This window comes from Myiozetetes cayanensis, unplaced genomic scaffold (assembly GCF_022539395.1).
Source record: "Myiozetetes cayanensis isolate MyiCay16 unplaced genomic scaffold, myiCay2020 scf34, whole genome shotgun sequence".
Classification (NCBI taxonomy): domain Eukaryota; kingdom Metazoa; phylum Chordata; class Aves; order Passeriformes; family Tyrannidae; genus Myiozetetes; species Myiozetetes cayanensis.
The window spans coordinates 3,156,039-3,182,921 of NW_026087566.1; the positions used below are offsets into that span (position 1 = coordinate 3,156,039).

Sequence of the window (26,883 nt, forward strand, 5' to 3'; positions counted from 1 at the left end):
CGGCGGAGGGAGGGGGGAGCAGCGGGAGGACACGCCCCTTCCATCTCGATCCCGCCCCCGGCCCGCCCAGCCAGCCAATGGGACGCCGCGGTGGGCGGGGCGTGGGCGGGGTCTGGCGCCGCTTTGTAACTCTTTGAAGTCTCCAGAAAGCGGAAGGGGAGAAAGTGGGTGCGCGCGCCGCGCGGGGGGGGGGCGCTCTTAAAGGGGCCGCGCACCCCAAGCTGGGTGCCCCTCTTCCCCCCCCCTCCCCTCCAAACACGGGAGCAGCTGGTCTGACACCCCCACACACACACACGCCTCGCCAAGCACGCTGTGCCCTCCCCTCCCTGCCTCTGGGCATCGTGCCCACCCCCCAGGGTGAAGGATTGCAGCACCCACATGGGGGGAACACAAGGGAGGGTGGGCGCTCCCGGGGTGTGAGGAAGAGGGGTGAGAGGGATGGGGGGAGTAGGGATGGGGAGTCCCTGAGCTGCACCCCCCACCTCAGGCTCAGAGGGGAAGGGTTGGAGAGCACCCGTGGCACCCCTGGATGTGTAGAGGGTCTGCACCCGGGGGGGGAGTCCTTGGCGATCTGTCTGTTGCCAGGAGAGACGGTAATGCCAGGATGGGGATAGGGACATGGACACAGACACAGGCTACCAGTCACACTTCTGGAGGGCCAGAAGGGGCACTGAGGGCCCTGCACCCACAGGCACAACCTGGACCCTATGGCACGAGGGGACAAAGGGGCAGGGCTCCCCTGGGGAGACACCTGCGAACAGTGTGCACAGCCTCAGCACACACCCCGGGGGGCTCCTGCTGCCCCCAGACTGCTCTGGACCCCTGGGTGCCTGTCAGGCCCTGCAGCAGGAGGGTGGTGCCCACCGAGACACCGAACACCACTCTGTGCCTCAGTTTCCCCTGTGTGCTCAGCAGGGCGAGGTGGGATCCCCCATACTGGGGGCAGCCAGGGCGGGGCACCCACAGCCCAGCGCGGCCCCCTCCCCGCGCACCGAGGCCGCAGCGCCGGCATGTGCTCAGCCCAGAGGAATGTGCCAAATCACTCCCAGATGTGCTCGGCGGCCGCTCCGACCCCCCCTGCACCCCCAGCAGGGACCCCCGAGCACCCCACGGGGGGCTGAGCCCATCACCGGCCGGGTCCCACCCGCCCATGGGGCCCAGGCCCGGCCCGTGCCGCGGCGTCGTGGTGCCGAGGCCTGGCCGTGCCCCGGGATGGGCGGGAGGGCAGCGGGTGCCAGGGCGCGGCCGGAGGTGCCACGGGGACAGGGCGGCCGCGGTCGCGCCAAGGCCCCACGGCCCTCGCCCAGCGCGGGGCCCGGTGGCGGCGCGGCGGGGTCGTGTGGGGTCCTGCCCCGCACCCCCGGCCGCGGTGCCAGGCGGGAGCAGCCGAGCGGAAAGGGGCTGTCAGATGGAATCTGGGTGCCGGCGGTGACGGCGCGGCGGGAGGCGGCCGTGCCCGCCACGTGGCCGCTTATGTAAGGAGAGTGCAAGGGAGGACAGCGAGGCGGCCGGGGCACCGGGGACACCGCCGAGGGGACACCGGGCCCCCGCCGCGCACACGGGGCGGCTGCGCGGCCGGACACGCGCCCGCGGGGCTGCCCACGGCACAGCTGGGCACTGCCCGGCCCCGTGGGCACGGCACGTGTGTGCGTGCGGGGCTGGGGGACACCGGCACACGTGTGCGGGGTGGGGGGACAGGAAGGCAGCGCTGACCCCTTTGGCCTCCCCAGGCCATCACCACCCTGGTGTCACAGGGTGTCCCCTGGCCACCGTGGCACTGCCAGCCCACAGTGACGGAGGGCCCCGGCGGGAGCTCCGGCACCCACGCGCCCAGATCCAGCTGCGCCATTGATTTTTCATCCACTGCAGCAGAGAGCAGAGCCAGGGCCGGCACTGGCACGGCCAGGGGAGCCGTGTGCCCCGCGCTGTCCTGCTGTCCCCACCCGCACAGCCAGGACACTCTGGGGACAGTGGTGGCACCGGGGACCCTCCAACCTCGGCCACCACAACCTGTCTGACCCCGGCGTGGGGGTGCCCCCCGTGCTCTGCCTGCAGCTGCCTGTGCCACCCTCACCTCACACAGCACCGGGGTGGGCACAGGGCGGGCCGGGGCAGCCGGGGGGACACGGGGTGCGGGGGCCGCGCCTGCGTCACCACCACGTCACTGCGGCCCCACGCGCTGCCAGGCGCTTCCTTCCTGACACCGTCACCCTGCGCCACGTCCCCATGTGCCCTGGGGCTGCATCACCCCCGGGGCTGGCGCAGGGCAGGACACGACTTGCCCCGGCCTGTGGGGGAGCTGGGAACCCCCCAGGGCAGCCCCTGCCCGGCCCAGCTCTGCCCACAGGCAGGAGGACGCCGGTACAGCCCCACTGAGCCCGGTGACAGGTGGCTGCTGATCTCACAGCACGGGGAGGGGCAGGGACAGGGTCCCCCCCCAGCCCCCTGACGTGGCGAGGGCACAGGGACGCGGTGCAGAGCGGGCACAGCCTGGGCTGACCCCGCCGCCCGCCCGTGCCGCCACACACGTCCAACACATGGCAGTGCCGGCTATAAATAGCGCCCGGCAGCGCGGGCTGAGCCTGCCCACGGCCCTCCCAGTGCCCCCCTCTGCTCCCCTTGCCTCGGTTTCCCCACAGCCAGTGGCAGCTGGGGGGCCCTGGGTGCCCTCTGGCCCTACAGGGAGTAAGAAAGGGGGACATCCCTGGGATGCCCCGTTCCCTGATGGGTCCCAGCGGCCTCGCCAGGCTCCGCTTTTTCTGTGTCCTTGTCCTGGGCACAAGTGCCAATGTCCCCATGGGGATCCCACAAGACCACGGAGCCAGGGGGCAGAGCCAGGATGGGGCTTGGCACACAGCAGGGTCACACCATGGGGCCAGGAGGAAACAGAGGACCCAGGAAGCCCATCCCGCCTTGCTCCCAGCACCCCTTCCCTGTCCAGGAGCTGCTGAGGGGGCAGCCGGGGGGTCCCAGGGGACAGGGTGGGATGGTCAGAGGTGGGGTGTGATGGGGGATGGGTGGCACTGACAGAGCCTCGTCCCCTCCCTGCTCCCCCGCCTGCCCAGAGCCCACCACACCCCCCCGAGATGGGGAAGCTGCAAAATTAGGTCAAAGCGTCCATTATTTAACAGAAACGGAGGAGCTGCAGCCAGGAGCGAGGGGGGAGGCTCAGAGGGGGCTGCAGCCCAGGAGAGGGGCAGGGGGAGACAGGGATGGGTCCTCACAGCCCTGGGTAAGGGAAGGATCAGGGGGACAGTGGGGGGAACAGGGGGGACAAGAGCCAGAGCTCGACCAGAATAACTTTATTAATGGCAGGAGATAAAGGGGTCCCTGTTGTCCCCCCACACCCGGCAGACCCTGCAGCCCACCCTGTGCCACTGCCAGCACTGGAACCCAGAGCAGGGCTGGCACTGGGACGGTTCTTCCTGCAGCCAGAAGGGCCCAGAAGGTTCTGGAGGCCCCAGAAGGCTCCAAAGGAGTCAGGAACAATCACAGTCTCTGGGTCATGGCAGGAGCAACACCAGACCCCAGGATCACACACAGGGGTGGGAACAGGGCCAGGAGCATCAGCACCCACCACCCCTGGCTGCAAAGGGGTTGGGAGAGCGTCTTCCAGCCTCCTGCCTCAGCTCCCATAGATATCATAATATATCATTAATAACATTAATATATTAAAAATATCAATAAAAGAACCTCAGACTGAGGGCCCCAGGGCACAACTTGACAGGCGTCCAAGGCTTTGGGGAGCCATTTCCCTGTGCCAGCCACAGCACCGAAATCCCTCCCTGGGGCCATGGGGAAGGGGCTAGTGCAGCCCCCTGGCCAGGATGCTGCCCACCAGCGCTGTGTCCTGCAGCCTGTGCTCCAGCGCCGCCTCCTCCAGCTTCAGGGAGACCTGGGAGGGAGACAAGGGACGCTCAGCACTGCACTGTTAGATCCAGACCCCAGTCCCACCACCAGGCCCTGCCACCCCCCTGGTACCTTGGCCAGCCGGGCCTCCTTGGCCCTCTTGAGCTCGAGGACCCCGCGGGACTCCAGGAGGGTGACAAGGGACAGACACTCGGCCTGGTCGACGGCAGGGAGCTGCTGCCTCCGGCACACCTGGCTGTAGGTGTCGTGGAGCTGGGGAAGGCAGGGTGGGTCATCACAGTGTTGGAGTCACAGCCAAGGGAGATCCCCCCACCCAGGGCCACCCACCCACTGTCCGGACCCAGCCCCGAGAGGGTCCTGCTGCCACTCACCTTGCCCAGGGTGACCTCGCGGGCGCGCAGGTGCCGGCAGAGCAGGAGCAGGGAGCAGAGCAGCACCTTCTGCTGCAGGGGGAAGGTGTCCTGGGCCCCTCGGGGCCCCCCCGCCAGCCGGTCCCCAAACACCTCCGAGAGCACCCGGGAGATGTGCGGGAGCCCCACGCGCTTGGGGACGGGGGACACCGGGGAGTCACCTGAGGGGCAGAGAGGGGGGTGAGAAAGGGAGGTGGCAGCGGTGCCCCAGAAAGTGACTCCAGGCCCCGATTAAGGCCAGCCCAGAGGTGCCCCCTCCTGGGTTTTAGCTCTGGCAGCATCAACTCACCCCCTGGCAGCGGCTTGAGCAGGGTCTGGCCTCGCACCTCCAGCTCCACCACCTCCACGGCGCGTCTGGGGAGGGACAGCACTGAGCACGGGGCAGAGGCACCCCTGGCACAGGTACTCCCCCGTGCAGGGGAGCCGTGGGGGCTCACAGGGGCCATGCTGGCCCTGGCTCTGCCAGGTTTTGGGGCACACACTGACCTGCAGATATCGAGGGCCTTGCGAGCGTCACCGGAGACCGCGGAGACCTTGCGGGCGCAGAACTGGAGCGCGGCTGCGTCCAGGACGGGGTCACCGGCCACCTGCCGAGGCACTGGGGCTGTCAGTGCTGCCTCCTGCACGGGCAGAGCACCCCCATGCCCTCCCCGTGTCCCCACCTGCCCCAGCAGGATGGCAGAGCCCCCCATGGGTGTCCCCCCATGTCCCCACCTGGCCCAGCCGCTCCTGCAGGATGTGGGTGAGCTGCTCCTTGGTGTAGGGTGGGAAGTGCAGCAGGCGGGGGCTGCCGGCTGGGTGGGCTCCCAGCCTGGCCAGGCTCCGATCTGTCAGGTCCAGGGCGTTGGCCAACCCTGCAAAGCAAGGAAAGGAGGAGGGTGAGGGCTGTGACTCGAGGAGACAGCAGCATGAGAGTACAAAGACAACCCTCCATCAGCGCCCCCAGAACAGGGAGGGTGCCCAGGGGGCAGTGCGACACTCCACGCACTCACCCACGAGGACAAGCCTGGAGCTGGGCAGCTGAGTCCACTCGAACAGGGTGTAGAGCACGTCCTGGCCTTTGCTCTCCAGCTGGTCCAGCTCATCCAGCACCAGGAGCCTGTGAGGGGAGTGCAGATGAGTCCCCGCTCTGCCCACCCTCTCCTTAGAGCACCCCGAGCAGGGAGAGCTGCTCCCAGCACCCTCAGGGAACCCACACCACCCCCCAGGGATGGGGAACTCACACCATGGGCCCCTGGGCTGTCAGATGCTTCTCCAGGCTGCGGATTTGCTCCCGGCCGGTGGCCGTGGGCAGCCCCAGGTGCTGTGCCAGGGCAGGGAAGATGCCGTGGGGGCTGCCCAGGGCCATGCAGTTCAGCACCACGGTCCTGCTCCGGGCCAGCTCATCCTGCCGGGAATGGGAACGTTACACCAGCCTCGAGCTTCTGCCCCCAGCCCCCCAGAGCAGCCCCCTGGCCATGGCACAGACCTTGCAGTCGAGCAGGACACGGCTCAGACAGGCCGTTTTCCCGGTCCCTGGGGCTCCGGACACGTAGAGGCTGCCGGGCCGGCGGCCCTGGACGTGCTCCCGCAGGAACTGCCGCAGGATCCCAACCTCCTTCTCCCGGCCCTGCAGCCGGTCAGGCACAGCCACGTGCAGCACCTGCTTGGCCTGCTGGTAGCAGGTACCTGCACAGGGAGGGACAGGGCTCAGGGGAGATGTGGTGCTGCCAGGACCCCATTCCATCCCAATCCCAGCTGTATCCCCATCCCTGGCTCTATCAACACATCCCTATCCTCATCCCTGGCTCCATCCCCACCCCTGTATTCCCCAGTTCTACCTCCATCCATTCCCCCATCCCTGCCCACACAAACCTTCCTGCCGGAAGAGCCTGGTCCGTGGGTGCTGCCCATTGACCCCTGAGCTCCGGGGGGTCTCTGGCCCCCCACTCCTCGGGGTCGGCCCCGGGCTCTTGGGCTGCTCGGGGGAGGCCGGGGGGTCCCCGAAGAGCAGCCGCCGGCCCCGGTTCTCCTTGCTGCGCTTGGCCGGGGAGCCGGGCAGGGCCTGGGGGACGTTGCAGAGGTTCTCGTCACCTGCAGGGGGACAGGGAGAGGTGACCGGGCCGCTCTCCCTGGGGGGGCTTCATCACCTCCCAAACCCCGCGGGAGCAGCTTCTCCTCCCAAAATGGGGGTGAAGCGACAAACGCAGCTGGGCCAAAAGCAGGTGGAGGTGGAAGCCGAGCCCATCAGCCTGCCCCGGTATCCCCAGGGCGAGACTCCCGCCCTGCAGGGGTGGGGTGGGCAGAGGATGGGCTCCCCACCATTCCCGGGGGGTCCGAGGGCAGGGGGCAGCGGGAGGACTCACCCAGGCGCTTGCGGGGGCTCAGGGGCTGCACTTTGGGGCTCAGGGGCTGCGCTGCGGCCCGGGCCGAGCGTGTGCCCGGGCTGGCCTGGCCGGGCGAGCCCGAGCCCTTGGGGCGCGGCGAGGGGCCGGAGTCGCTCTTGGCCGGGGGGGCGGCCCCGAGGCGGCGGGCGCTCCTCGTGCGGGGGAAGCCGATGGTGGTCTGGCTCTGCGGGCTGCGGCTGCTCATGGTGGGGGGCTGCGTGGGGAGGGCGACAGCGGTCAGGGGGGGACCCCGATCAGGCGGGGGAGACCCCCAGTCCCGCGGCTCCCGGGCACCCCCCCCAGCCCATCCCACACCAGCCCTGTCCCCCATCTCCGCCCCTGGTACCGCGCGGCACGACCCTGAGCCCCCTGACCCCCATATTTCCCCCGACCCCCGTGTCCCCCTCGTGTCCCCCGTGTCCCCTCACCCTCTCGCTGCCACCACGACCTTCTCGCGCCAAATCAGCCCCGGCTCCGCAGTTCGCGCCACCAGCCCGAGCTGGCCACGCCCCTTCCTCCCCATTGGCTGCGCCCCCGCCGCCCCCGCCAATCGCAGAGGCCGGAGGAAGGGCCGCAACACAGCGGCCAATCGGCGAGCGCGCCCGAGACATGGCGGAAGGCGCGCGGAGCATGCTGGGAGCTGTAGTCTGGTCTGGACCAGTACTCCCAGTACTCCCAGTAACGCCCAGCCCGTCCCCGTGTGCTCCCAGCGCCTCCATTCCCCATCCTGCCTTCCCACTGCCACCATTATCCCCCCATCCTGCCTCTCCCTGCTCCCAGCACTCTCCATGGTGCCTCCCAGCACTCCCAGCATCACCCCCTTCCCGCTTTCCTGTGCTCCCGGTGCCCGCAGCCCTCCCATCCCGCCTCGCCATGCTCCCAGAGCACACAATCCTGCCTTCCCAATGGTCCCAGTGCCACCAGTACCCTCTGCCATGCCTCCCAGTACGTGGAGTGCCCTATCTGCAGCCCCTGGGGCCATCACAACAGGGGTCCCTGGCTACCCCCCCTTCTCCAGCACCCCCTAGACAGTGCCCTTGACAATCATTTATCACTTTATTACTTTTATTTAAATGCGATTTCCAGCTCCTCCAATTCCCTCTGTTCCCTCTTAGGAGGGTCCCTCGCTCCGGGAGGGGCAGAACCGTGTTGACCCTTTTATGTAACCCAAAGGGCAGCGCTGGGGGGGCTCATCCTCCAGAGAACCCCCCCAAACAAACACCCCTCACCCTTCACCCGCATCGCTCCAACCCCAACAGGGAAAGGTCCATCGCCATAGAAAAAAAACCACCCAAACCAACCCCAAACCGTTCTTGGGGAGGGGGTGCAGCCCCCCTGCAGCCCCCCCACCATCCTCCTACGGCGCTTGACAGGTACAAAGAGATCAGTAACTACGTTAGTGTGACCCCCCCCGCGGGAACACGGAGAGTCCGGCCGGGACCACCCGTCGGACAGGGAGTGTGTAAGGCAAAACGTCACTGGCCCCCCCAGGGACCCCCCAATGTGCCCCCTGACGTGTCAGAACCAGCACAAACTGCCCCCCCCCCAAGATAATTAGTGTTTCCTTGTTAAAATGCTTGAGTTTGGGGGTTCAGCAGTGAAAGTCAGAGGACCCCCCCAAACCCCAGCCCAGCCCAGGGTGGGGAGTGCCGGTTTGAGAGGGGACAGGGATGGGGGTCCCCCCCACCCAGCGCTGCCAGGGTATCCCTGGATGGTCCCACTCACCCTCCCCCTCTAATGGCTCCTGTGCAAAAAAGCAATGGGCTGTGCCGGGGTAACAAGGCTCTCCCAGGATAATGAGGTTCCAGCGGGATAATGAGGCTCTCCAGGGATAACCAGGCTCCCCAGGCCTGTCCCTGCTCCCCCTCGCTCCAGAGGTCTTGTGGCATGTCCATCCCCAGCCCCTCTCCACCAGCCCCCTGGTCCCCAAAGCCGGCACACGGCTCAGCCCAGAGTCCGGTGCCCAGCTCCCAGGCTGATCCCTGCCCAGGATCCATGAGGAGGAACGAGGGATGGACCCATCCAGGCTTGCCATGAGTCCCGAGGGGTGCATAGATGAGGGGGGGGCTGGTGGAGGGCGCTGGGCTGGGCGGATCCGCTGGTCCTGGGGAAGGCGGAGAGGCCGGGAGTGTGCCATGCAGGATCCGGGGGGTTGGGTGCTAGGAGGGGTCCGGCTGAGGGAGGGGAAGGAGGTCCGTGTGTCTGCTCCGGAACAATCCACCTGCACAGCCCGGTTTCACCTGGGGATGGGGGGCAGAGGGGGGGCCCCACGTGTAGCTGCAAGACAAGGAAGGAGGTTGGAAGCTGGAGCTCCGCAGAGCCGGATCCGGCACGTCTGCTTTCCCTCCTCCACACCCCCGCGCCAGCTGCCGGGCCCCCCCTCCCTCCCTCCCCGAGGAGATCTGGAGCCTGGGATTTGCGCCTGGCAGCAGCAGCAGCCGCACCGAGCTCGGGGCTTTTCAAACCCGCATTAAACATTCATGGCTCTAAAAATAAACGAGCATCCCATTCTCCCCGGAGTCTCCGCCGGGATCCGCAGAGCTGACGCGCGGCACCAAGGGCACTTTGAGCTCTGCCGGGTCTGAGCGCCGGCGCTCAGGGCCCAGCCCAGGATACACAGAGGGGCTGTGCCCCCCGGCCCCTGTCCAGCCCCAGCTCCAGCTGCAGGGTCCTTCAGGACCCCCCTCCGGCACTAACGGAGCCGGGAAAATGAGCCCTGCGGCATTTCCCAGCAGGTGGGATGGGACACCCACACAACCCAAATTCCCAGCCCCCGCCTCCCGTGGAGAACAGCGAGCTGCTCTTGGTGCTCAGCACCCCCAGGAAAGGGGCTTGGCAACCCCAGGAACGTAGGCAGGGCCTGGGGCGAGGCCACTGCACCATCCAGCCTGCACGGGGACAAACACGACCCCAAGGGCACAGGAGGGGAAAGGGACTGCAGGATACCCCCTCCTCCTCCTCCAAAACACCCCCCCCCATCCTCCTCACCTCTGTTTGTTTTGCTGGGGTAGATTCTCTGGAAGTATTTATATTCCTCTGGGGCTGGGAAGTCTTCAACGGGATGAAAGGAGTATTTGGATTCAAAGTCATCTGCGGAGAAGGGGCAGAAGAGGCAGGTGAGGGAGGGGGGCTCTGCGGGAGCCCAGCCCAAGCCATGAGGCTCTGCTCCGAGGGGGATCCGTGCGGGGGTCCCACTCACCCAGGAATGCTCTGACAGTGGAGATGGAGTCGCGGTGCCCGTTCCGCACGGGCGGTGGCGGCGGCGGTGGCCCGGCCGGGGTCCTGGTGGGCGGTGGCGGGGGCTTCCCCCGGCTGGGGGGCTCGGCAGGGCCGTGCAGTCTGTAGGGGCGGGGGTGGGGGCATCGCGCCCCCATTCCGCAGCATCGGCAGGGGGCGGGGGCGCTGCAGGGAGAGCGGGGTCAGCAAACGCGGCATTCCCGGGGCAAACCCAAGGACATCCCCCGGAGCATTCCAGGCCAGTGGCTGGGCTAGACCACAGCCCAGGGATGCTCCTACACAGTTCCCAGAGATTTCCTGCTCGTTCCTGACATCTGCATTCCTCATCCCTCCAGCAGCTGCAGTGCAGCGACCAGCCAGCCCGGTGCCCCCCCAGCTCACCGCCCACCCCGGGGGGCTGCTCCGGCCCCATATGCTCCCAGCCCACTCTGGGCACGGGTCCCTCCACAAAAGGCATCCGAGGAGCAGCTATGAGCCAGCACATCCCGGAGTCTGAGGGCAGCAGCTCCCCATGGAGCCAAGACACTGCCAGCCAGGGCTGGAAGCCACGTCTGCAGTGCCACCGAGGCGGTGACAGGACCCCCGGCCCCTCCGACCCACCTCTCGCTCCTGCCCAGCCTCCCGCGGAGGCTCGGTGGCAGTTCGTGCTCCTCATTAGCCTAATTACAGCCGAGCTGACAGCGCAGCTCCCCAGCCGTAGCTCTAAGGAGGGATTCTGGCAGGACCAGGAGGACGGAGCGGCTTGGCCGGGGCCCAGGCGGGAACTGCGGTCTGGACACGGAGCCCAGGAGTGCACGGGGGGGCACCGGGGCACAGCCAGCGCCAGCCCCGGCCACAGGGACACGCTCCCAAGGGCTGCACCGCCACGGAAAAGGCTTCTCCTTGCTCTGCCACGGCTTTTTGTCACCCCCCCAGTGACATTTAGGAAGCTCAGGGGAGCAGAGACAGACTATACAGCTCTGGCTCTGCCGTGTTCGCACCTCCCACCCCACAAAAGCACATGGACCTGTGGGCAGGAGCTGCCCAGACACAACCCACCACCAACACCAGGCTGGGAGGAGCTGGATGGGCATGGGACATGACAGAGGACATGTGTTAAACATGACACTGCAGCCACTGCCCTGCTCAGCCCCTACACACGACGGGCAGAATCAGAGATCCACTTAGGCTGAAAAACACCTCCAAGATCATTGACTCCCAACCTGTGACCAATCCTGACCTTGTCAACCAGACCTGAACGCCTTCAGGGATGGTGACTCCACCTCCCTGGCCAGCCCCTTCCAATGTTTAATCAACCCTTCTGTGGAACCTCACTGTGCCCTGGAGCCAACTCTTCCCACTCCCTTCTCACAAGCCCCACCACCACCCAGGGACCCCCACAACCCACCCTGGGCATCACGGAGCAAACGGCTCTTACCTGCTCCGCGGCTCGGGGGGTCTCTGGCCGGCGGGGGGGGGCGGCTGCTCTGCAGGGAGGGGGAGGCAGCAGTGGGCGGCGGTGGGGCCAGACCCCGCAACGGGCCCGGTGCCTTCCTGTGCAAGGAGTTGTGTCTCTGCGGCAGCTCCGGGGCCGACTCACTGCCGGGGCTGGAGGGGCCGTTGGGGACACCGGGCGGTTGCCGGTAAGGGGGCGGCGGGGGGGCGAGAGACTGGCCCTGAGCCCCTGAGCCCGTCCGGAGGCTGACTGGGGAGGAGGGGGCTTGACGGGCGGCGGGGCGGGGGGTCCGTCCCTGCTGCCGGGCAGGCGCTGTCCCGGGGTGGGCGGCAGCGGCTTCTCCCGGTTGTAGGGCGAGGCCTTGGCCTGCGCCGGAGGGGGGGCTGGGGGGGCGGCAGCGCGGCGTCCCGGCGGCGGAGGCGGTGGGGCTGAGGAGCTGTGCTTCATGCCGGTGCCGCCAGCCGTGCCGGGCCGGGACAGGTCGGGCAGGGAGGGTCTCTGCGTGCGTGGCAGCTCCGGCGGGGACCCCCGGCTGCTGTCGGCATCGTCCTGAGGGCGGCTGTTGCTGGCCGGCACCGGGGGCCTGGGGGCGGCTGCGCGGGAGCCGGGCACTTGTAGGGTCTGTTTGGTGGAGCTGTCTGTGGGGAAGGAGAGCACAGTGAGGGCACTCACAGGGATCTGTTTGGGGGAGCTGTCTGTGGGGAAGGAGAGCACAGTGAAGGGTCAGGAATGGCACAGGATTGGCTCCGTGCCCTGTCCCTGTGCAGAGCTGGGGCCGAGGAGGGCCAGGCCACACAGATGTCTGGCACAGGCAGGGAGCTGGCAGCGAGCACAGCCACACACACGGCTCCTCTCTCACCGCTCTACTCTTTGATCACCACAGAGAACACCAGAGAGAAACATTCAGCAACACACGCGGCTCCTGCGCGCTACGAGAGGTCCACATGTGGGACACTGTGGCACGGGGAGGGCACAGCCAGCCTGTGCCACACAGAGGGCGGGACTTGGGGTCCTGCCTCTGACCAGCTGAAACCCCCAGGGAAACACAGCAAGATCCTCGACCCCCTCCTGCTCCAGGCCCTCCCAGGAACCCCACGCAGACCACAGGCAGGTGGCCGTTACCTGAGCTGTCCTTGGCTCCCACAGGTCGGAGCTTGGGAACGCCACCTTGGAATAGGCCACCCTTGGGCTGGATGGCGGCTGAGCCGGAGCCGTAGCTGCCGCCGCCACTGCCCTTGGGCTCTGGAAGGAGGGAGGCAGAGAGGTTAAGCCTGGAATTATCCGCTCCTCCAATGAGGAGCTGCTGGGAAGCAGATGGGTGAGAGCCCTGCTGAGCACAGCAGTGCCCAGCGCGGGGCCGGGAGCCCCCCGGGGGGACTCACTCTCGAGGATGGGCGCGCTCCGGTCGTTGATTTGGGTCACTTTCCTGAGCTTGGTCCCTTTACAGATGTCCTGCAGGAGGGCCCCGCGGCCCCGCTGCTCCTCCCGGCTCAGCTTGGGCGGTTCCGTGTTCGCCTGGGGAGGAGCAGCAGCTCAGCACCTGCCCTAGACACCCCGACCCACGGCACGGGCACAGCCCCACTCCTCATTCCCACCTCCCGGGGCACCCACAGCCTTCTCCAGCACCACTTCCTCTGGCAGGTGGCCCCATGAGGGGACAGGCCACCTCCCTGCCTGTCACGAGGTGACCCCTACCTGACCGAGGGTGGGGGGCGGCGGGGGCCGGGGGCGGCGGCGGGGGAGGAGGGATCGGCATCCTGGCCTGGCTCCCGGCGGCTCCGGCTGCTCAGTGCTGGGGGCAGGCCTGGGCACTCATGCCTGCGGGAAGGGAGGAAGCGGTGAGGGAATGGAGGGGAAAGCCCGCGGAGAAACACAGCCCCGGGGTGCTGTGCTGGTGCTGAGCTGGAGCTTCTGTGGGGCAGCAGCTGGATCTGCACTCCCAAGTCCTCCCAACACCCTGGAGCAGCAGGTCCCAGAAGTGGGACAGCACATCCCAACTCCAAATCCCCAGGGCCCCCAGAGAGCCTGGAGATGATACCCAGGACGTGTCTCACACGAGGACCTCGCTCAGCAGAGAAAACCCAGCCAAGCAGCTCTGCCACCATCCATCCAGCTCCTCCAGCTGCAGCCAGAGAATGCTCATGTGGGAATGTGACAGGAGCCTGCAGGAGGCACAGCCAGCCCTGGCACACGGCCCCGGGGCCTCTCCGGCCACGGCCAGGGTAAATCTGCCAGACGTCTCCGTCTCTGGAGCAGCCAGAGCAGTGCGAGGCTGTCCCTGTGGCTCCCAACAACAGCATCAATAACCCCCCAACACGGAAGGCTCTCTGCACCCCACAGCTCCAAAGCCCCAACCAAAGCTCTCCAAGCAGCCAGGGAAACCAGCTTTCCCAAGATGGATCTGATGATGTTCCAACCCATCTCATCACCAGCCCAAAACGAACCTGTCCTGGCACCACAGCTCCCCTGGAACAGCTCCTGGGGCCCGGTAGCTCCGGTCAGCACCGGAGACTGAGCACAGAGAGAGGGGGGGACAGGAAGAGGAGCCTGAATCACCGGGAAGTCACAGTTCCCTGTCAGGCTCGTGCCACTGACAGCAGCACTCAGGTAGGGCCTTCCTGCAGCACCCACTCAGGGAATAGGAATGTGATGACCGGAGGCCCCACTCACCACATGGAGAGTCCCAGGTGCTCGGGGCAGCCCCAGAGGCAGGGGACAAATGTCCCTCTCTGGGCCACAGACATCCTTCCCTCAGGAAAACCTATTCCACAGTCACTAACGGGGACCACAACACCAACATGAGGAAAGGACAGGGCAGTTTCACACCTGAAACTCCCCATTTCTGACCCCGAGGGCAGTGACAGAGGCCACAGGAACAGCCCCTGTCCCCGTGAAAGTTCCTTTGTGACCCAGGTTTGCATCAGGTATTAACAACCAGATCCCTCATCGGACTCATCTCCTGCTGGATAAACTACAATTTACTGATCCCATGGGACACAGGTCCATCATCACCTGTCAGACATGTGAGAATGGGAAGCACGGAGCAGCCGCACAGCTGTGATGCCAGTGGCTCCCCTGCCCTCGGGAAACCACCAGTTCCGTGGTTCAGGGAAATAAATAAATCCATAAACTGCCTTTTAATTAAGATCAGCCCTTCTACCCAGTGAGAATTCCTCAGCTACAGCCTTGTCAGGAAGGCTTTCCTCCCTCTATCTCCCGGCGTTTTCCGAGCCACCTGAGGCTCCCAGTTCCCTGGTGGAAGTGCCCTCCACCGTCAAGCCCCAGCTCGAGGCCTCACACCCAAGAGCCAACAATCCCGATCCCCCAGACACTCCAGAATCGGGAATGACGCCCAGCAAACACATCCAGCCTGTGCCTTTCCCACCAGAGCAGGATCACAGAGACGGCTCCCAGTGTGCTTGTCTGGGACGAGTTGGAACAGGAACGCTTTTCCCTGTGATCCCCCGCAGCGGGATCGCGGGGCCAGGATGGCACGAGCTGCTCCGGGGCAGAGCCCCGGCCGTGCCGGATCAGCCGCCGGAGGGAATTAGCAGGGATGCAGCGCCAGGTAACGAGACTCCCGACTCGGGCTCGTGTGTCACAGCCCTGAGCCAGCGCAGGAGCCGTGCCAGGGCCGTCACCTCCGCTCCCGAGCCACGGGAACGTCACACATCACGTCCCTGCTCCAGCTGGTTACTCCCAGGGTGACACTTCCCTCGGTGGCACTCAGGGTCACAGGAGCCGCCGTGACAGGGACGCACCATCCCACAGACAGAGAGACAGACAGACAGACAGGGGTTTGTCACAAGGTTCCCCCGTGTGCCCTGCTGACCCTCAGACACCCTGTGACAAGTGGAGCAGCTCCAGACAACCCCACAAGGGCAATCCCACAGGACTTGTAGGGCGAGGAGGGTATTTCTCCAAACAAATCACGAGTCACCATCTCCCCGTTTTTAGGGTGCCCTCACAGCAAAACCTGCGCTCGGATCCAGGCTCTGACCTAGAAGAGCAAGAGGAGGGGAGGGAAGAGTTTAAGCTAAAGCAGCTTGAGGATAAACTGGAGCTGAATTCCCGAGAAACAGGTCATTCCGTTCGAGCACACGGCCCCGTTAGGGCTGGGGATTAACAGTAAAGGTCACTTTGAAAAACCAAAACCGAGAGGCCCCGAACTCGGCACACGGCTGGGAAAAGCCGAGGAGAGCTCCGGGTGGGAACGCTGCCTTTGAAATACAGCCTGGACCTTTCATGTGCAAGAAGACAGACCCAGCTGATACAGATTAGGGAGACACAAGCTAAATCCTGCAGGAAAAGAGAAAAGGGGCAGTTCTCCTCCCAGCACTGCTCAGCACCCCTTCCTGCCTGGCAGAAGCCATCCCGGTGAAGCAACACTCCGACTTCTCCTTTGTTCTTCCTTACCAGGATCCTTTCACCAAGACACATCGGAGCTCCCTGTGCTCACGGGGAAAGCGGTTGGGGAGAGCTGAATCCAGAGACACCCGCAGATCAAAGCTGGGCTGAGGCAGGAGGGGCAGGTTTGCACAGTGCCTTTGCTTTTCCAATCCAAACCAAACCCCAGGAGAGCTCTGAGCAAAGTGTGAGGAAAACAAGGTGTGAAAAGCTGACCCTTGAGACGAGGGAGAGATCAGGAGGTTGAGGTGACCCTGAGGAAAGCCACTTACAGAACTGCTGCTGCTGCTCCGCCGGCTGGAGCCCACCATGGCCACAGACCCCTCAGCAGTGTTCTGGATCAGCACCTCCCTGTCACCCCCAGGATCAAAACACCATTAAATCCCAAGAATTCGCCCTTCAGCTGCCCCTTGTCCCCTAAAACAGCTGGATTAGGCAGATCCAGCCCGGCCAGGGTGACACACCACATTTTCCAGGTGTTTTTGAGGCCCCGTTTGCCGTGGAGGGATTTAAAACGCCCTCCCCAGCAGCAGCCCCGATCCAGCTCATCCCGGGGGGATTGCTGCTGGAGCAGGACAGGCAGCAGTGACCTTCAGCCGCCTATTTCCTCGCTTTTCAGGGGGATTTGGGCTCCGGGGCGGATTTGTATTTCTCATTTGCAAGCCCGAGCTGCAGCGCCTCATCCTCAGGGAGGCTTTGAACTGCAGATCAAGAGGAATTTCCAGCCTCTGATGTCGGTGCAGAAATGCGGCCGCACCGGTTTGGGAACGACTTCCAAGGCTGGACCTCTCCAACACCCGCCCCCGCGTCTTTATCTTCCCCCCCTCTTCCCATCCAAACCCGCAGCTCCTCTCGCTGCCCCCTCCCAAATTTCCGAGCCTGTCCCCGCAGCCTGACATTCCCGCCCGCTCCCGCAGCGGAGCTGAGGATGCCACATAAATAATTTATCCTGAGCGACAGCCATCGCAGGATTTAAGGTCACTCGGGCTTTTAAAATCCTATCAGCATGCTTCCCGAGCGCGAGCTGCCAGCTCCATTTGGAGCATCCCGCCGAGCCGGCGCATCCCTGCCTGCAGACAGACGGACACGCTCCGGCCCCGCGGGATCCAGACGCTCCCTGTGAATTATTAACGACCCGCGCGCTCTGACGAGGCGTTTTTACCAAAACCCCCAAACTCTGGAGTTTCTCCGTCCTCAGGGGTGGATTCCACAGCCTCAGTTTCCCCATTTCCAGCTTTCGCAGTCTCGGCTTCTCCATTCCCAGCTTCCAGCCTATTTCCCTCTCCCAAGCTTCCACAGCCTGTTTTCCATTCCCAAGCTTCCACAGCCTCCGTTTCCCATTCCCAGCTTCCAGCCTCAGTTTCCCCATTCCCAGCTTCCAGAGTCTCCATTTCCCATTCCCAGCTTCCAGCCTCAGTTTCCCCATTCCCAGCTTCCAGCCTGTTTCCCTATCCACAACTTCCAGAGCCTGTTTCTCCATTCCCAGCTTCCAGAGCCTGTTTCCCTACCCACAATTTCCACAGCCTGTTTCCCCATTTCCAGCTTCCAGCCTGTTTCCCAAGCTTCCAGAGCCTCAGTTTCTCCACTTCCAGCTTCCAGCCTGTTTCCCCACCCACAATTTCCACAGCCTCTTTCCCTCTCCCAAGCTTCCAGAGCCTCAGTTTCCCCATTTCCTGTTTCCCCATGCACAACTTCCAGCCCTAGTTTCCCCATTCCCAGCTTCCACAGCCTCTGTCTGTCCATTCCCAGCTTCCACAGCCTCAGTTTCCCCTTTCCAAGCTTCCACACCCCCCTCAGGAGACAAGGGGAAGAATCACATCCCGAAACTCAGGCTGCACCCCCGGAAGGGAAAAGCAGGAAAAGCCCGTCCCGCCAGGCCCACGGCCTTCCTTGCCTCTCCCCTTTTCCTGGGAAGGGAAAGGAAGCCGGGAAGGGCTGGCTGAGTGTGATCCCGAGACGGGGTTATCCCGATGGAATGTGATCCCGCAGCGAGGCGAGCGCTCCCGGTCCGACGGCCTTCCTGCCCACGCTGCCTTCGGCATCGTGGGCAGGAAGGCCGTCGGACCGGGAGCAGGGAGTCGTGGATGCGCTTCCCTGTGGCTGCCACATCCCTGGAAGCGCCCAAGCCCGGGTGGGATGGGGCTTGGAGCAACCTGGGATAGCGGGAGAGCGCCCGTGCCAAGGGGGTGGGAGCGAATGGGATTTGAAGTCACTTCCAACCCGAATCATTCCGTGATTCCAGGACACCCACGGTCATCCCCTGGGGTCAAAGAACCCCCTCCCCATCCTTCTGCTGCACCCCCAAAAGTGGGTGTCACCCTCTCCTCTCCAGAAAGGCCCCAGGCCCCTCTAGAGAAGAGTGGGGGGTCCCATGGGGTCATAGTGGGGGTCCCACAGGACACGCAGGGAGGGGTCAGTTTGGAAAGGGGTCCCGAGAATCAGTGTGGGGAGCCCCAGAGGTCACAGTGGGGTCCCAAACACCCTAGGGTGGAGGTGCAGGGGGTGTCAGTGTGATGGGGGGTCACACTGGAGGTCCCAGGCAATCCCAGGGTGGGTTCTTGGGGAGGGGTCCAGGGCGTCAGCGTGGGGGTCCCAAAGGACAGGGGACCAAGGTGAAGGGGAGGGGTCCACGATTGAGATCTCAGCACCCCCGGCCTCACCGGTTCTGGGCACCACCAGGATGGGGCCCGGGGGGGTCCTGGCGAGGGGTCCCTGAGGTGACCCAGGGGGTCAGGCTGGGGGTCCCACAGGGGTCACAGGGGTCAGCGTGGAGCGGAACAGGTGATCTGTGTGGTGGTTCCAGCTCCCCAGTCCCGTCGGTTCCTAACACTCCATAGCCGGTCCGGGGACCCCTCAGCCGGCCCTGGGGACCCCTCAGCCGGCCCGGACACCCCCGGGCCCCGCGGAGGCCCCGCCGGGCCCGGGCTCAGCACAGGCCTCACACGCCCACCCGAGTCAACACACCCTTCACAGCGGCGCCGCGTCCCGCAGCCCCGGCCCCCCGCGGCCCCCTGAGCCCCGGCCCGGCCCCCCGTTCTCCCCGAGCCCCCCGGGCCCTCCCCGCTCACCCGCGGCTCCTCCCGCCGCTCCCGGACCCGGCCCCGGCACCGCCGAACGAAATGGCGGCCGCGGCCCCTCTGCGCCTGCGCGGCACAACAGGATGTGGGGAGGGCACGGCGGGGCCTCCGCGCCATGACGGGGAGGTCGGGCGGCTGTGTGGGGAGGGGGCCGCCATCTTGGGAAGGTCACGGCAGCAGCGGGAGCGACCGGTGCCGCCGCCTGCCAGTGACTGGTGGGAGAGCGGTGCCACCGAGAAGGGACTCCCCGCTCCGTGCCGAGCCGCCGCTGCGGGCTCGAGATGCGGCGATGAGCGCGGCTACAGCGCCACCTCCACCATATTGAGAAGGGCACACGGAAACCCCGGCGGTCGCCATGTTTAGAAGGTCGGTGGGTGGTTGTGGGCGCCGCCATGTTGGGAAGGTCACGGCGAGCCCCACCCCGCGCCGCCGCCACCTTGGGCGGGTCGAGCCGGCCCGGTCGGTTCCGGGGCTGTGACGTCACCCGGGAACCGCGCCGTGACGTCACTCCCCAGCATGACATCACTCCCTCGCATGACATCAGAGTCGGGCGCCGGGACAGACGTTTATTGGGGCTCCCCCCCCCACTCCCACCCCACCCCGGCCTGTTTTGTTGGGGTTGTGTTGTTGGTTGGTTGGTTTGGTTTGGTTTGGTTTTTTTTTTCCTTTTTTTCCTCCTTTTTCTTAAAAAATAAATGTACAATTCCGGACAGCGCTCGGTACAAAATATACACGTCTGGGGAAAGGGGGGGCGGGGGTACATACAAAAATAGAGGGGGCGAGGGGAGAGACTCAGCCCCCTGGGATCCCTGCGCCCCCACCAGGGAAGGGGGCACCGGGAGAGGGGATGTGCCAGGGTCCCCAAACCCACCCACCCACCCCCAGAGGGTGGGGGCAGCACCCACTGCCGGGGCTGGGCAAAGTGCGTCAGTGCTGGGGGCACCGGGCCCCCGGGTGGGGGTCCCGGGTTGGGAGCTCTCGGGGCCTGGGGGGGCCCCCCAGGGTTTGGGGGTCCCCGGTGGGGCCCCCCCCCCTCACTGGCTGCCGGGCTCCAGTTTGTAGGAGAGCTCGAAGAGCAGGTTCTGGTTGTCGATGACGCGCAGCTGCCGCACGTAGGCCTTGGTTTGCAGCTGGGCCGGGGACGCCTCCAGCTCCAGGCCTGGGAATGGGAACGGGAATGGGATGGGAACGGGAATGGGAATGGGATGGGAACAGCGATGGAGGAGTGCGGGGAGGCGGGGATTGCAGGGGTGGGGGTGAAAAGACACAAGGTGGCAATGTGGGAAGGGGGATAAAGGGATGGAGGGGATGGGGGTGAAAGGAAAATGGGGATGTCAATGGGAGAACAGGGATGGAGGGACACGGATGAAGGGATAGAGGGGAGGGGATGCAGGGATGGAGGGACAGGGGTGGGGATGCAGGGATGGAGGGATGGGGATGAAGGGATGCAGACACAGGGGATTTGGGGATGTAGGGGTGCAGGACATGGACAACAGGGTGCGAGGATGCAGATGGGGGTGCAGCCACACCCCTGACCCTCAGGGCCAGCACTGAGGGTTCGGGGTTGTGGGGGACCCCCTCCCTGCCCCCTCCCCAGGACCCCCCTGTCCCCCCCTCACTCACAGAGGGGGCGGCTCCGGTACTTCCTCACGGTTCTCACTTTCTCAGCGATGCAGTGCTGGGGCAGAGAGAGACCCCCCGAGTCAACCTTGGCCCCCCAGGGACCACTGACCCCCCCAGGGACCACTGACCCCCTCAGGACTCTCCTGCACAACCCCCACCATCAGGGACCCCATCCCAGGGGTCCTGCTCTGCACCCCAGGGATGCTGAACCCTCACCCCCCACACACAGGCAGGGGACCCCCAGCCCCTCAGAGGGGTCCCCCCTGCTCTGCCCTCACCCCGGGGGTCCCTCAGCCACTTTTCCCCCCCCCCCAGCACCCACCAGTTTCTCCACGTTGACCAGCCCGTCCAGGAGGGTCTTGCTGCCTTCGTGCAGGAAGGTCAGATCTGGGGGTGAAGGGGGGTCAGGGGGGGTCCCATGGGGTCTCAGCAGGACCCTGACCCCCCATGGGACACGGGGAGCCCCCCCCTCACCTTTGAGGATGAGTGGCACGAAGGGGATCAGGGGGGCTTCATCTTGGCCAGCACCTCCCGGTAGGTCTTGTGGTTCCTGCAGGGATCCTGGGGGCAATTGGGGGAGTCAGGGTTTGGGGGGTCCCTGGATCTCCCCCCCATGCTGGTGGCCATGGGCACGGGGCTGGTGGTGTGGGGTGGTGGTAAGAACACCCCAGAACACCCCAGGAAAGTCCCCTGCCCACCAGCTCCCCAAATACCGGAGTAGGGGGGGGCCTGGGGACCCCTAACCCCATTTCTCACCGTGAGGTTCTCAAACTTCCGAAACAGGTTCTTGAATTTCCCTGGGAGCTTCTGGAAGACAAATCAAGGGTGGGGGGGCATGAGAATCCACCAAGTCAGGGAGCACCTGGGGGGGGGGTCAAGGAACACCCAAGAGGGGGTCTGGAAGAACCCAGGAGGGAGCCAGGAGCACCCAGAGGGAGGCCAGGAGCACCCAGGAAAGGGTCAGGGAGCACTTGGGGGAGGGTAGGAAGGCCCAGGAAGGTCTGGGAGCATCCAGGGGGGTGAGGGAGCACCGGTTGGAGGGGGATAAGGGCCCCCCAACCCCTCACCTCCCAGGTGAGGCGCAGGCGGCTGACGGCGGCGTTGTTGAGGCCGATGACGATGGCGTAGAAGGAGAGCATGTCCTGGTTCTGTTTGCAGCTGAAGGGGGGGGAAGGAGAGTATGAGGGGCGGGCTGGGCACCCCGAGGACCCCCCCAGGGACCCCTCCCTCCCTCCATCCCTCCAGCTCACATGGCAGCGATCTTGATGAGCTTCTTGAGCAGGTGGGCGCGCTTGCCCAGCCCCTCGCAGAGCAGCAGCTCCGTGCCCACCCAGTGCTGCACCTCGCTGCAGCGCTGCAGCAGCAGCTCCAGGTTCGCCGTCTCCCGCCGGCCCCGCTCCCCGTGGAACACGTAATCCACGAATTCCAGCTGCAGGGAGTCGCGGGGGGGGGCAGGTTACACATGTTAGCATCATAACCCCCTCCCCTCACACACACACACACACACAGAGCAGTGTCCACAGAGCGAGCCCCCCCTCGATATCCCCCCCAGGACCTCGTGGATGCAGCGGAAGAGCTCCCAGTGGAAGGCAGTGAGGTGGTTGGCCACGTCCTCGGGCTCCACGCGGTGGATCTCTGTGTCCCCCGGGACCACCTGGATCTCCTCGGGCAGCGGCACCTGAAAGGTGGGTGGGACACACGGGGTTGTGGGGACACTCAGAGGTGGAAACATGGAATGGGAATACAGGACAGGGAAACGGAGGGAGGAAATGGAGTGGAGCACAGGGGTCCCTCCCTTTGTGCACAGGGGGTGATTGTGGAGCAGGCAAGGCGGGGGGGATGTCCCTGGCAGGGGGGTTCCCTCTTGGGGGTCCCCATCAGGGTGTCCCCAGGGCAGAGCTCACCAGGGAGTCGAAGGTGTCCCTGGTGCAGGCGAAGAGGTGGCTGTTGATGCCCAGGGTGGTGAACACGCACTCCTCGCTGGGCTGCAGCACCGCTTTCTCTGCCGGGGTGGGGGCACAGGGTGGGGGTCAGCACCCACCAGACCCCCCAGCCCTGCCCTCACCCCCACCCCCAATCCCAGCCCCCCGGGCACCTCCGGACGAGGCCATGGTGACGAGGATCAGGGCGTCCTCGCGGGCGCTCTGCTCCTCCGAGTACTGCAGCTTCTCGGTGACCGAGGCCAGGATGTCCTGCACCGAGGCCGAGAGGCGGCTGCGGATGGTCACGTACGAGTGGTCGGGCAGGTACACGCGGCAGAAAACTGCGGAGGGGACGGGGAGGGGGGGTCAGCACGGGGTACCCCCCACACCAGGCACTGCCTGCCACAAAACTGAGGCACGGGGCAGGCAGGGCCAGCGGGGCACAGAGAGGGGACCCCAGGCCCCCAGCCCGGTCACTCACTCTCGTCAGAGCCCCGAAAGGCCACGCGGGTCTGCAGGCACGAGTCGATGCGGCGGAAGTGCCGGAACAGCGGCTTCACCTGCTTGTTCGGAGGGGGGGTCTCGTCGGCCACCCTGCGGGGGGGACACAGGGCGGGGGTCAGGCAAGGCCCTGGAGCCCCTGGGGATGCACCCTGAGGCGTGCTGGGTGCCCTGACAGCCCCAGCCAGGGCCTTGCTTGTGACGAGGAGGTTGGGCATGAGGAGGGCACTGTGGGGGCAGAGAAGGGGGTGAGAGGTGGGCACAAGGGTGGGATGGGGAGGGGTCAAGGGCTGGGCATGAGGAGGGCATGAGGGTGCAGTCAGGAGGGCACCACGGTGGGCTGCTAACGAGCTGATGACCCCCCAGCACCTGGGTGTCCCCATGGACCCCAAATCCTTGTCCTTCCTGGGGACCCCCTGAGCCCCTGGTCCCCCAGGACCCCCTGACCCACAGAATTCCCCAGGATCCCCTCCCCTTCCCCCAGACCCGCTTTTCCCCTGCTCACTTGAGCTCTACCGTCTCCACGAGCTGGTGCAGCTTGAGGATCTCGTCCTCCAGGTCGTGGTAGAGGGACGTGTCCTTCATGATGAGCAAGTAGAGCTCCTGGGGGGTGAGAAGGGTCAGGGCAGGGGGCTGCGAGGGACTGGGGCGGGGGGATACGGGAAGGGGACCCCCACCTTGATGACCTTCCCGGCGCTCTCCTCCTCCTGGAGCAGCCCCTTGTAGGTCTCGAGGAAGTGCAGGAGCACGGCCAGCACCGCCCTCTTGCGCTGCAGCCCGGCCCCCTCCTCCCAGCGGGGCGGGGGGGTGCCCGCCGCCAGCACGAAGGTGGCACCGTCAAGGAGATGCCACGGCAAGGAGGGACCCCCCACCCCAGCACCCGCTGCACCCAGGGACCCCAGTGAAGGCCGTTGTGCCCACCCTGGGGGTACCACTCTGCCCACCTTGCACCCCAACCTGTAGCCCACCCTCATGCACCCACATGCCCACCTTCACAGCCCCCCCCATGTGCCCACACACAGGGGCACCCCAGTTCTCTCTTTGCTGCTCCTGTGAGCCCCTCAAAGCACCCTGCTGCCCTCCCCATGTCTTCTCCTCCTCCTCCTCCTCCTTGCAGTCCCCATGCCCGCTCTCATGCCCATCCTTGTGCCACCCTCATGGCACTTCCTTGCCCACCCTGGTGCCCACCTGTTCACCCCCTCATGTCCCCTTCACGACACCCTTGTGCCCACCCTCATTGCACCCCCATCCCCTCCTCATGCCCAGCCTAGGACCCCTCCTCGTGCCCTCCCAATGCCCCCCACCCCGCTGCCCCCCAAGGATATTGCTGGTGTAGCTGCTGCAGGAAGCGCTCGGTGGGCAGGAACAGCGAGTGGGTGAGAACGATGTCGTCCAGCAGCGACTCTGGGGGAGATTTGGGGGACAGGTGTGGGCACCCCCCCCCTGTGCCCGGCGGGACGGGAGGGATGCTAATTCCGGGGTGGCACCGGGAGAGGCCGAACCCCACGCGAATTCCCCCCCGCGCCGGCGCTGACTCAGGGCCCGTCCCAGCCCCGGGGCAGCCGGGCCCGGCAGAGCCGGTGTGGGGGCAGAGGCGCCGGCAGGGCGGCACCGGGGCCACGACGCCCCGGCACACTCGGGAGCCCCGTGAGAGCCGCGGGCACGGCGGGACACGGAGGGGGAAACTGAGGCAGGAGCTCGGGGCACAGCGGGCCGGTGCCACAGCCGGGCTCTACAGGCCAGCACCACCCTGGGAAGGTGTTTTGGCACGGCCAGGTGAGCCGAGGGGCTGGCACTGGCGCTGGCACCAGCGCTGCTGGGACCTTTGGCCGAGGCACCGCTCCCTCCCCGGCACCAGAACAACCCTCGGCCCCGAGCAGCGCCCCAGGCAGGGGTGCCCAGGGGACTGTGCCCACGTGCCCTGGGACACTGTGGTGGGACCTCAGAGCCCTTCCAAGGCCCGAGGGCCTGTCCCCACGGAGGGGCCGTGCAGTGTCCCCCCCATTCTATTAACCTATTCAGGGATCTGTGCTGAGCCACTGCAGAGGGTCCCCTGGCACCCCCATGCCGGGCAGAGCACCCAAGGGGCATCAGCTGCTGCCAAAAGCAGGACATGGTGGTCTGGGGCACAGTGACAGGCAGGGGCACTGGCAGAGTGGGGCATGCAGGCACATGGCCTCAGCTCCCCCAGCCCCCCTGCCCTGGGCACAGTCTCCTCTCATGCTCTGCCTGGGGACAGAAGTTGAATACTCCCCCATCCCCACAGGCTGCAGCCCCCTCCGGCCCTGCCTCATTTTCCCCATCCCTCTGCAGCACCCAGGCCGTACCCTAGAGCCACTGGGACACTTTCCCACACTGGGACCCCCACGCTGGCTCCTGCCTGCCCTGCTCCAGGCCAGCCTTGGCACTGTCAGGCCTGGCAGCGTGTCGGTGCAGGCAGGGCCTGGTACTGCCAGTCCCAGCTCGCCCCTACCTGAGGGCTCCTTGTGTCTGTGCCCAGCCCTGGAATCGCTGGAGCAGAGGGCTGGGGGTGGCTGGGGGTCGCCCGTGGGGTTCCCAATGCCTCCCAGTCCCGGCAGCCGAGCGAGATTGGCCGGAGCAGGGATCCCCGTGGCGTGGGAACGCTCCCACCCACCTGCACCCAGCCTGGCTCCCACCCAGCTCCGGCATCTGGGCACGGGGAGCCGCGGTGGGACAGCACTGGGAGGCCTGTGCCAGAGGGAAGGGGCATCCAACTGACCCTCCCACTGCAGCTCCTGCCGGGACTAATTTTAGCACCGGGAGGATGTTATGGACCATCCAACCGGGAGGTGGATGCTGCAGTGGCTCCCGGTGCCCGGCCACCTCCAGCCCTCACTGGGCTGCTGCTACCACCGAGCCCCCGTTCCCCTGACAGCTCCTTCGCCGCAGTGTACTGCCCTGGGGAATCCCTGCCCACACCGGGGGTTCCTGCCCACCCTTCTGCCACGGGCACTGTGCCCTGCCGGGGACCCGGCCCTGACCTTGTCACCCCAACCGGGCACCGCTGCGCCCCGCGCGGGGCCACCCGCCCCACCGGGAACCGCGTACCGGGCACCGGGCTCCCCCATCCCGGTGTCTCCCACCCCGGCATCCGCCAGCGCATCCCCCCCGCAGGCAGCGGCCGCCCCCCGGTCTCCCCCAGCGCCGCCGCATCGCCCCGCGACCCCCGCGCTCCCCGCCCCGGGCATCCCCGCAGCCCCTCCCGGGGGTCCCGCAGCCCCTTCCCGGGGGTCCCGCAGCCCCGTACCTGCCCCGCAGCCCCTCTCGTGCTCAGCCGCCGGCAGTCGGTCGAGGAGCGCGGCCAGGAGCCGCTCGGGGGGCGCGGGCGCGGCGGGGGCGCAGCCGCAGCCGCAGCAGCAGCGGGCGGCGGGCGGCGGCTCCGGGCTCGGCGGCTCCCGCTCCCGGTCCCGGTCCCGATCGCGGTCGCCGCCCGGTGACGGCTCCTCGGGGGAGCGGAGCGGCGCCTCGGGGGGCCGCAGCTCCAGCCAGCGGCCCTCGCCCCCGGTACCGGCCCCGCCGGCCCCGGCGGCTCGTCGGGGGAGGCGGCGGGGCGCGACAGGCTCTGCCGCCGCGGCGCCGGCAGCGACCCCGGCCCCGGTACCTGCCCCGGGAGGCCGGCGGGGCGGGCGGGCAGGTGCGAGCCCGGCTTCTTCAGCAACTTCTCCAGCGGCTTCATGGCCGCCCGGGCGCGACGGCGGCGGCGGCGGCGGCTCAGGGGCCCATCGGCGGCTCCGCTGGCTCCGCTCGGGCCCCGGCGCCGCTCCCCGCCCGCCCCGCACCGGCTGCGCGCTGCGCCCGCCCCGCACCGGCCCCGCCGCGGCCCCGCCGCCAGCGCAGCCCCGCCCCGGTACGGCCCCGCCGCCGCCGCCCCCGGCACCTGCCCGCCCCTTTCCCCGCACCGTCGCCGCCCCCGGCCCCGCCAACGGCACCTGCCCGCCCCCTCCCGCACCACCGCGCTCGGCACCGAGCCCGCCCGGGGCTGCGGTGGCACCAGCTCGCCCGGGACACGGTCAC

At 66.7% G+C, this 26,883-nt stretch overlaps 3 protein-coding genes across 3 annotated transcripts; all 3 read right to left on the minus strand.

The window, feature by feature from the left end:
* Window positions 1-3,328: 3,328 nt before the first annotated feature.
* On the minus strand, window positions 3,329-7,257 carry CDC6 (cell division cycle 6). The gene is made up of 12 exons (XM_050327468.1): window positions 7,095-7,257; window positions 6,626-6,859; window positions 6,135-6,353; window positions 5,749-5,948; window positions 5,504-5,667; window positions 5,273-5,379; window positions 4,995-5,134; window positions 4,767-4,867; window positions 4,570-4,634; window positions 4,242-4,441; window positions 3,982-4,122; window positions 3,329-3,895 (listed from the first exon to the last, which is right to left on the minus strand). The coding sequence occupies exons 1-12, from the start codon at window positions 7,255-7,257 to the stop codon at window positions 3,806-3,808; spliced, it is 1,824 nt and encodes a 607-aa protein (XP_050183425.1). The 3' UTR covers window positions 3,329-3,805.
* Window positions 7,258-7,693: 436 nt separating this feature from the next.
* Window positions 7,694-16,512, minus strand: WIPF2 (WAS/WASL interacting protein family member 2). The gene is given in 10 exon segments (XM_050327479.1): window positions 7,694-8,923; window positions 9,635-9,736; window positions 9,846-9,995; window positions 9,998-10,048; window positions 11,301-11,573; window positions 11,576-11,956; window positions 12,441-12,560; window positions 12,701-12,833; window positions 13,014-13,041; window positions 13,043-16,512. Coding segments are annotated over 10 exon segments (1,311 nt in total). The 5' UTR covers window positions 13,075-16,512; the 3' UTR covers window positions 7,694-8,882.
* A 3,248-nt stretch (window positions 16,513-19,760) lies between these two features.
* RAPGEFL1 (Rap guanine nucleotide exchange factor like 1) lies at window positions 19,761-26,597 on the minus strand. Its single transcript, XM_050327454.1, is given in 17 exon segments — window positions 19,761-19,961; window positions 20,426-20,480; window positions 20,748-20,812; window positions 20,900-20,929; window positions 20,932-20,986; window positions 21,182-21,232; window positions 21,493-21,583; window positions 21,676-21,854; window positions 21,981-22,103; window positions 22,330-22,427; window positions 22,521-22,688; window positions 22,829-22,941; window positions 23,354-23,451; window positions 23,526-23,676; window positions 24,174-24,252; window positions 26,117-26,372; window positions 26,375-26,597. Coding segments are annotated over 17 exon segments (1,908 nt in total). The 5' UTR covers window positions 26,546-26,597; the 3' UTR covers window positions 19,761-19,836.
* Between the last annotated feature and the right edge of the window lie 286 nt (window positions 26,598-26,883).

Coding starts and splice junctions, on each gene's coding strand:
- CDC6 (XM_050327468.1), bottom strand. CDS start 7,257: ATGTCTCGGGCGCGCTCGCCGATTGGCCGCTGTGTTGCGGCCCTTCCT. Junction 5,135..5,272: donor CTCCAGGCTTGTCCTCGTGG/GTGAGTGCGTGG, acceptor CTTGCTTTGCAG/GGTTGGCCAACGCCCTGGAC. Junction 4,868..4,994: donor TGCAGGAGCGGCTGGGCCAG/GTGGGGACATGG, acceptor GTGCCTCGGCAG/GTGGCCGGTGACCCCGTCCT.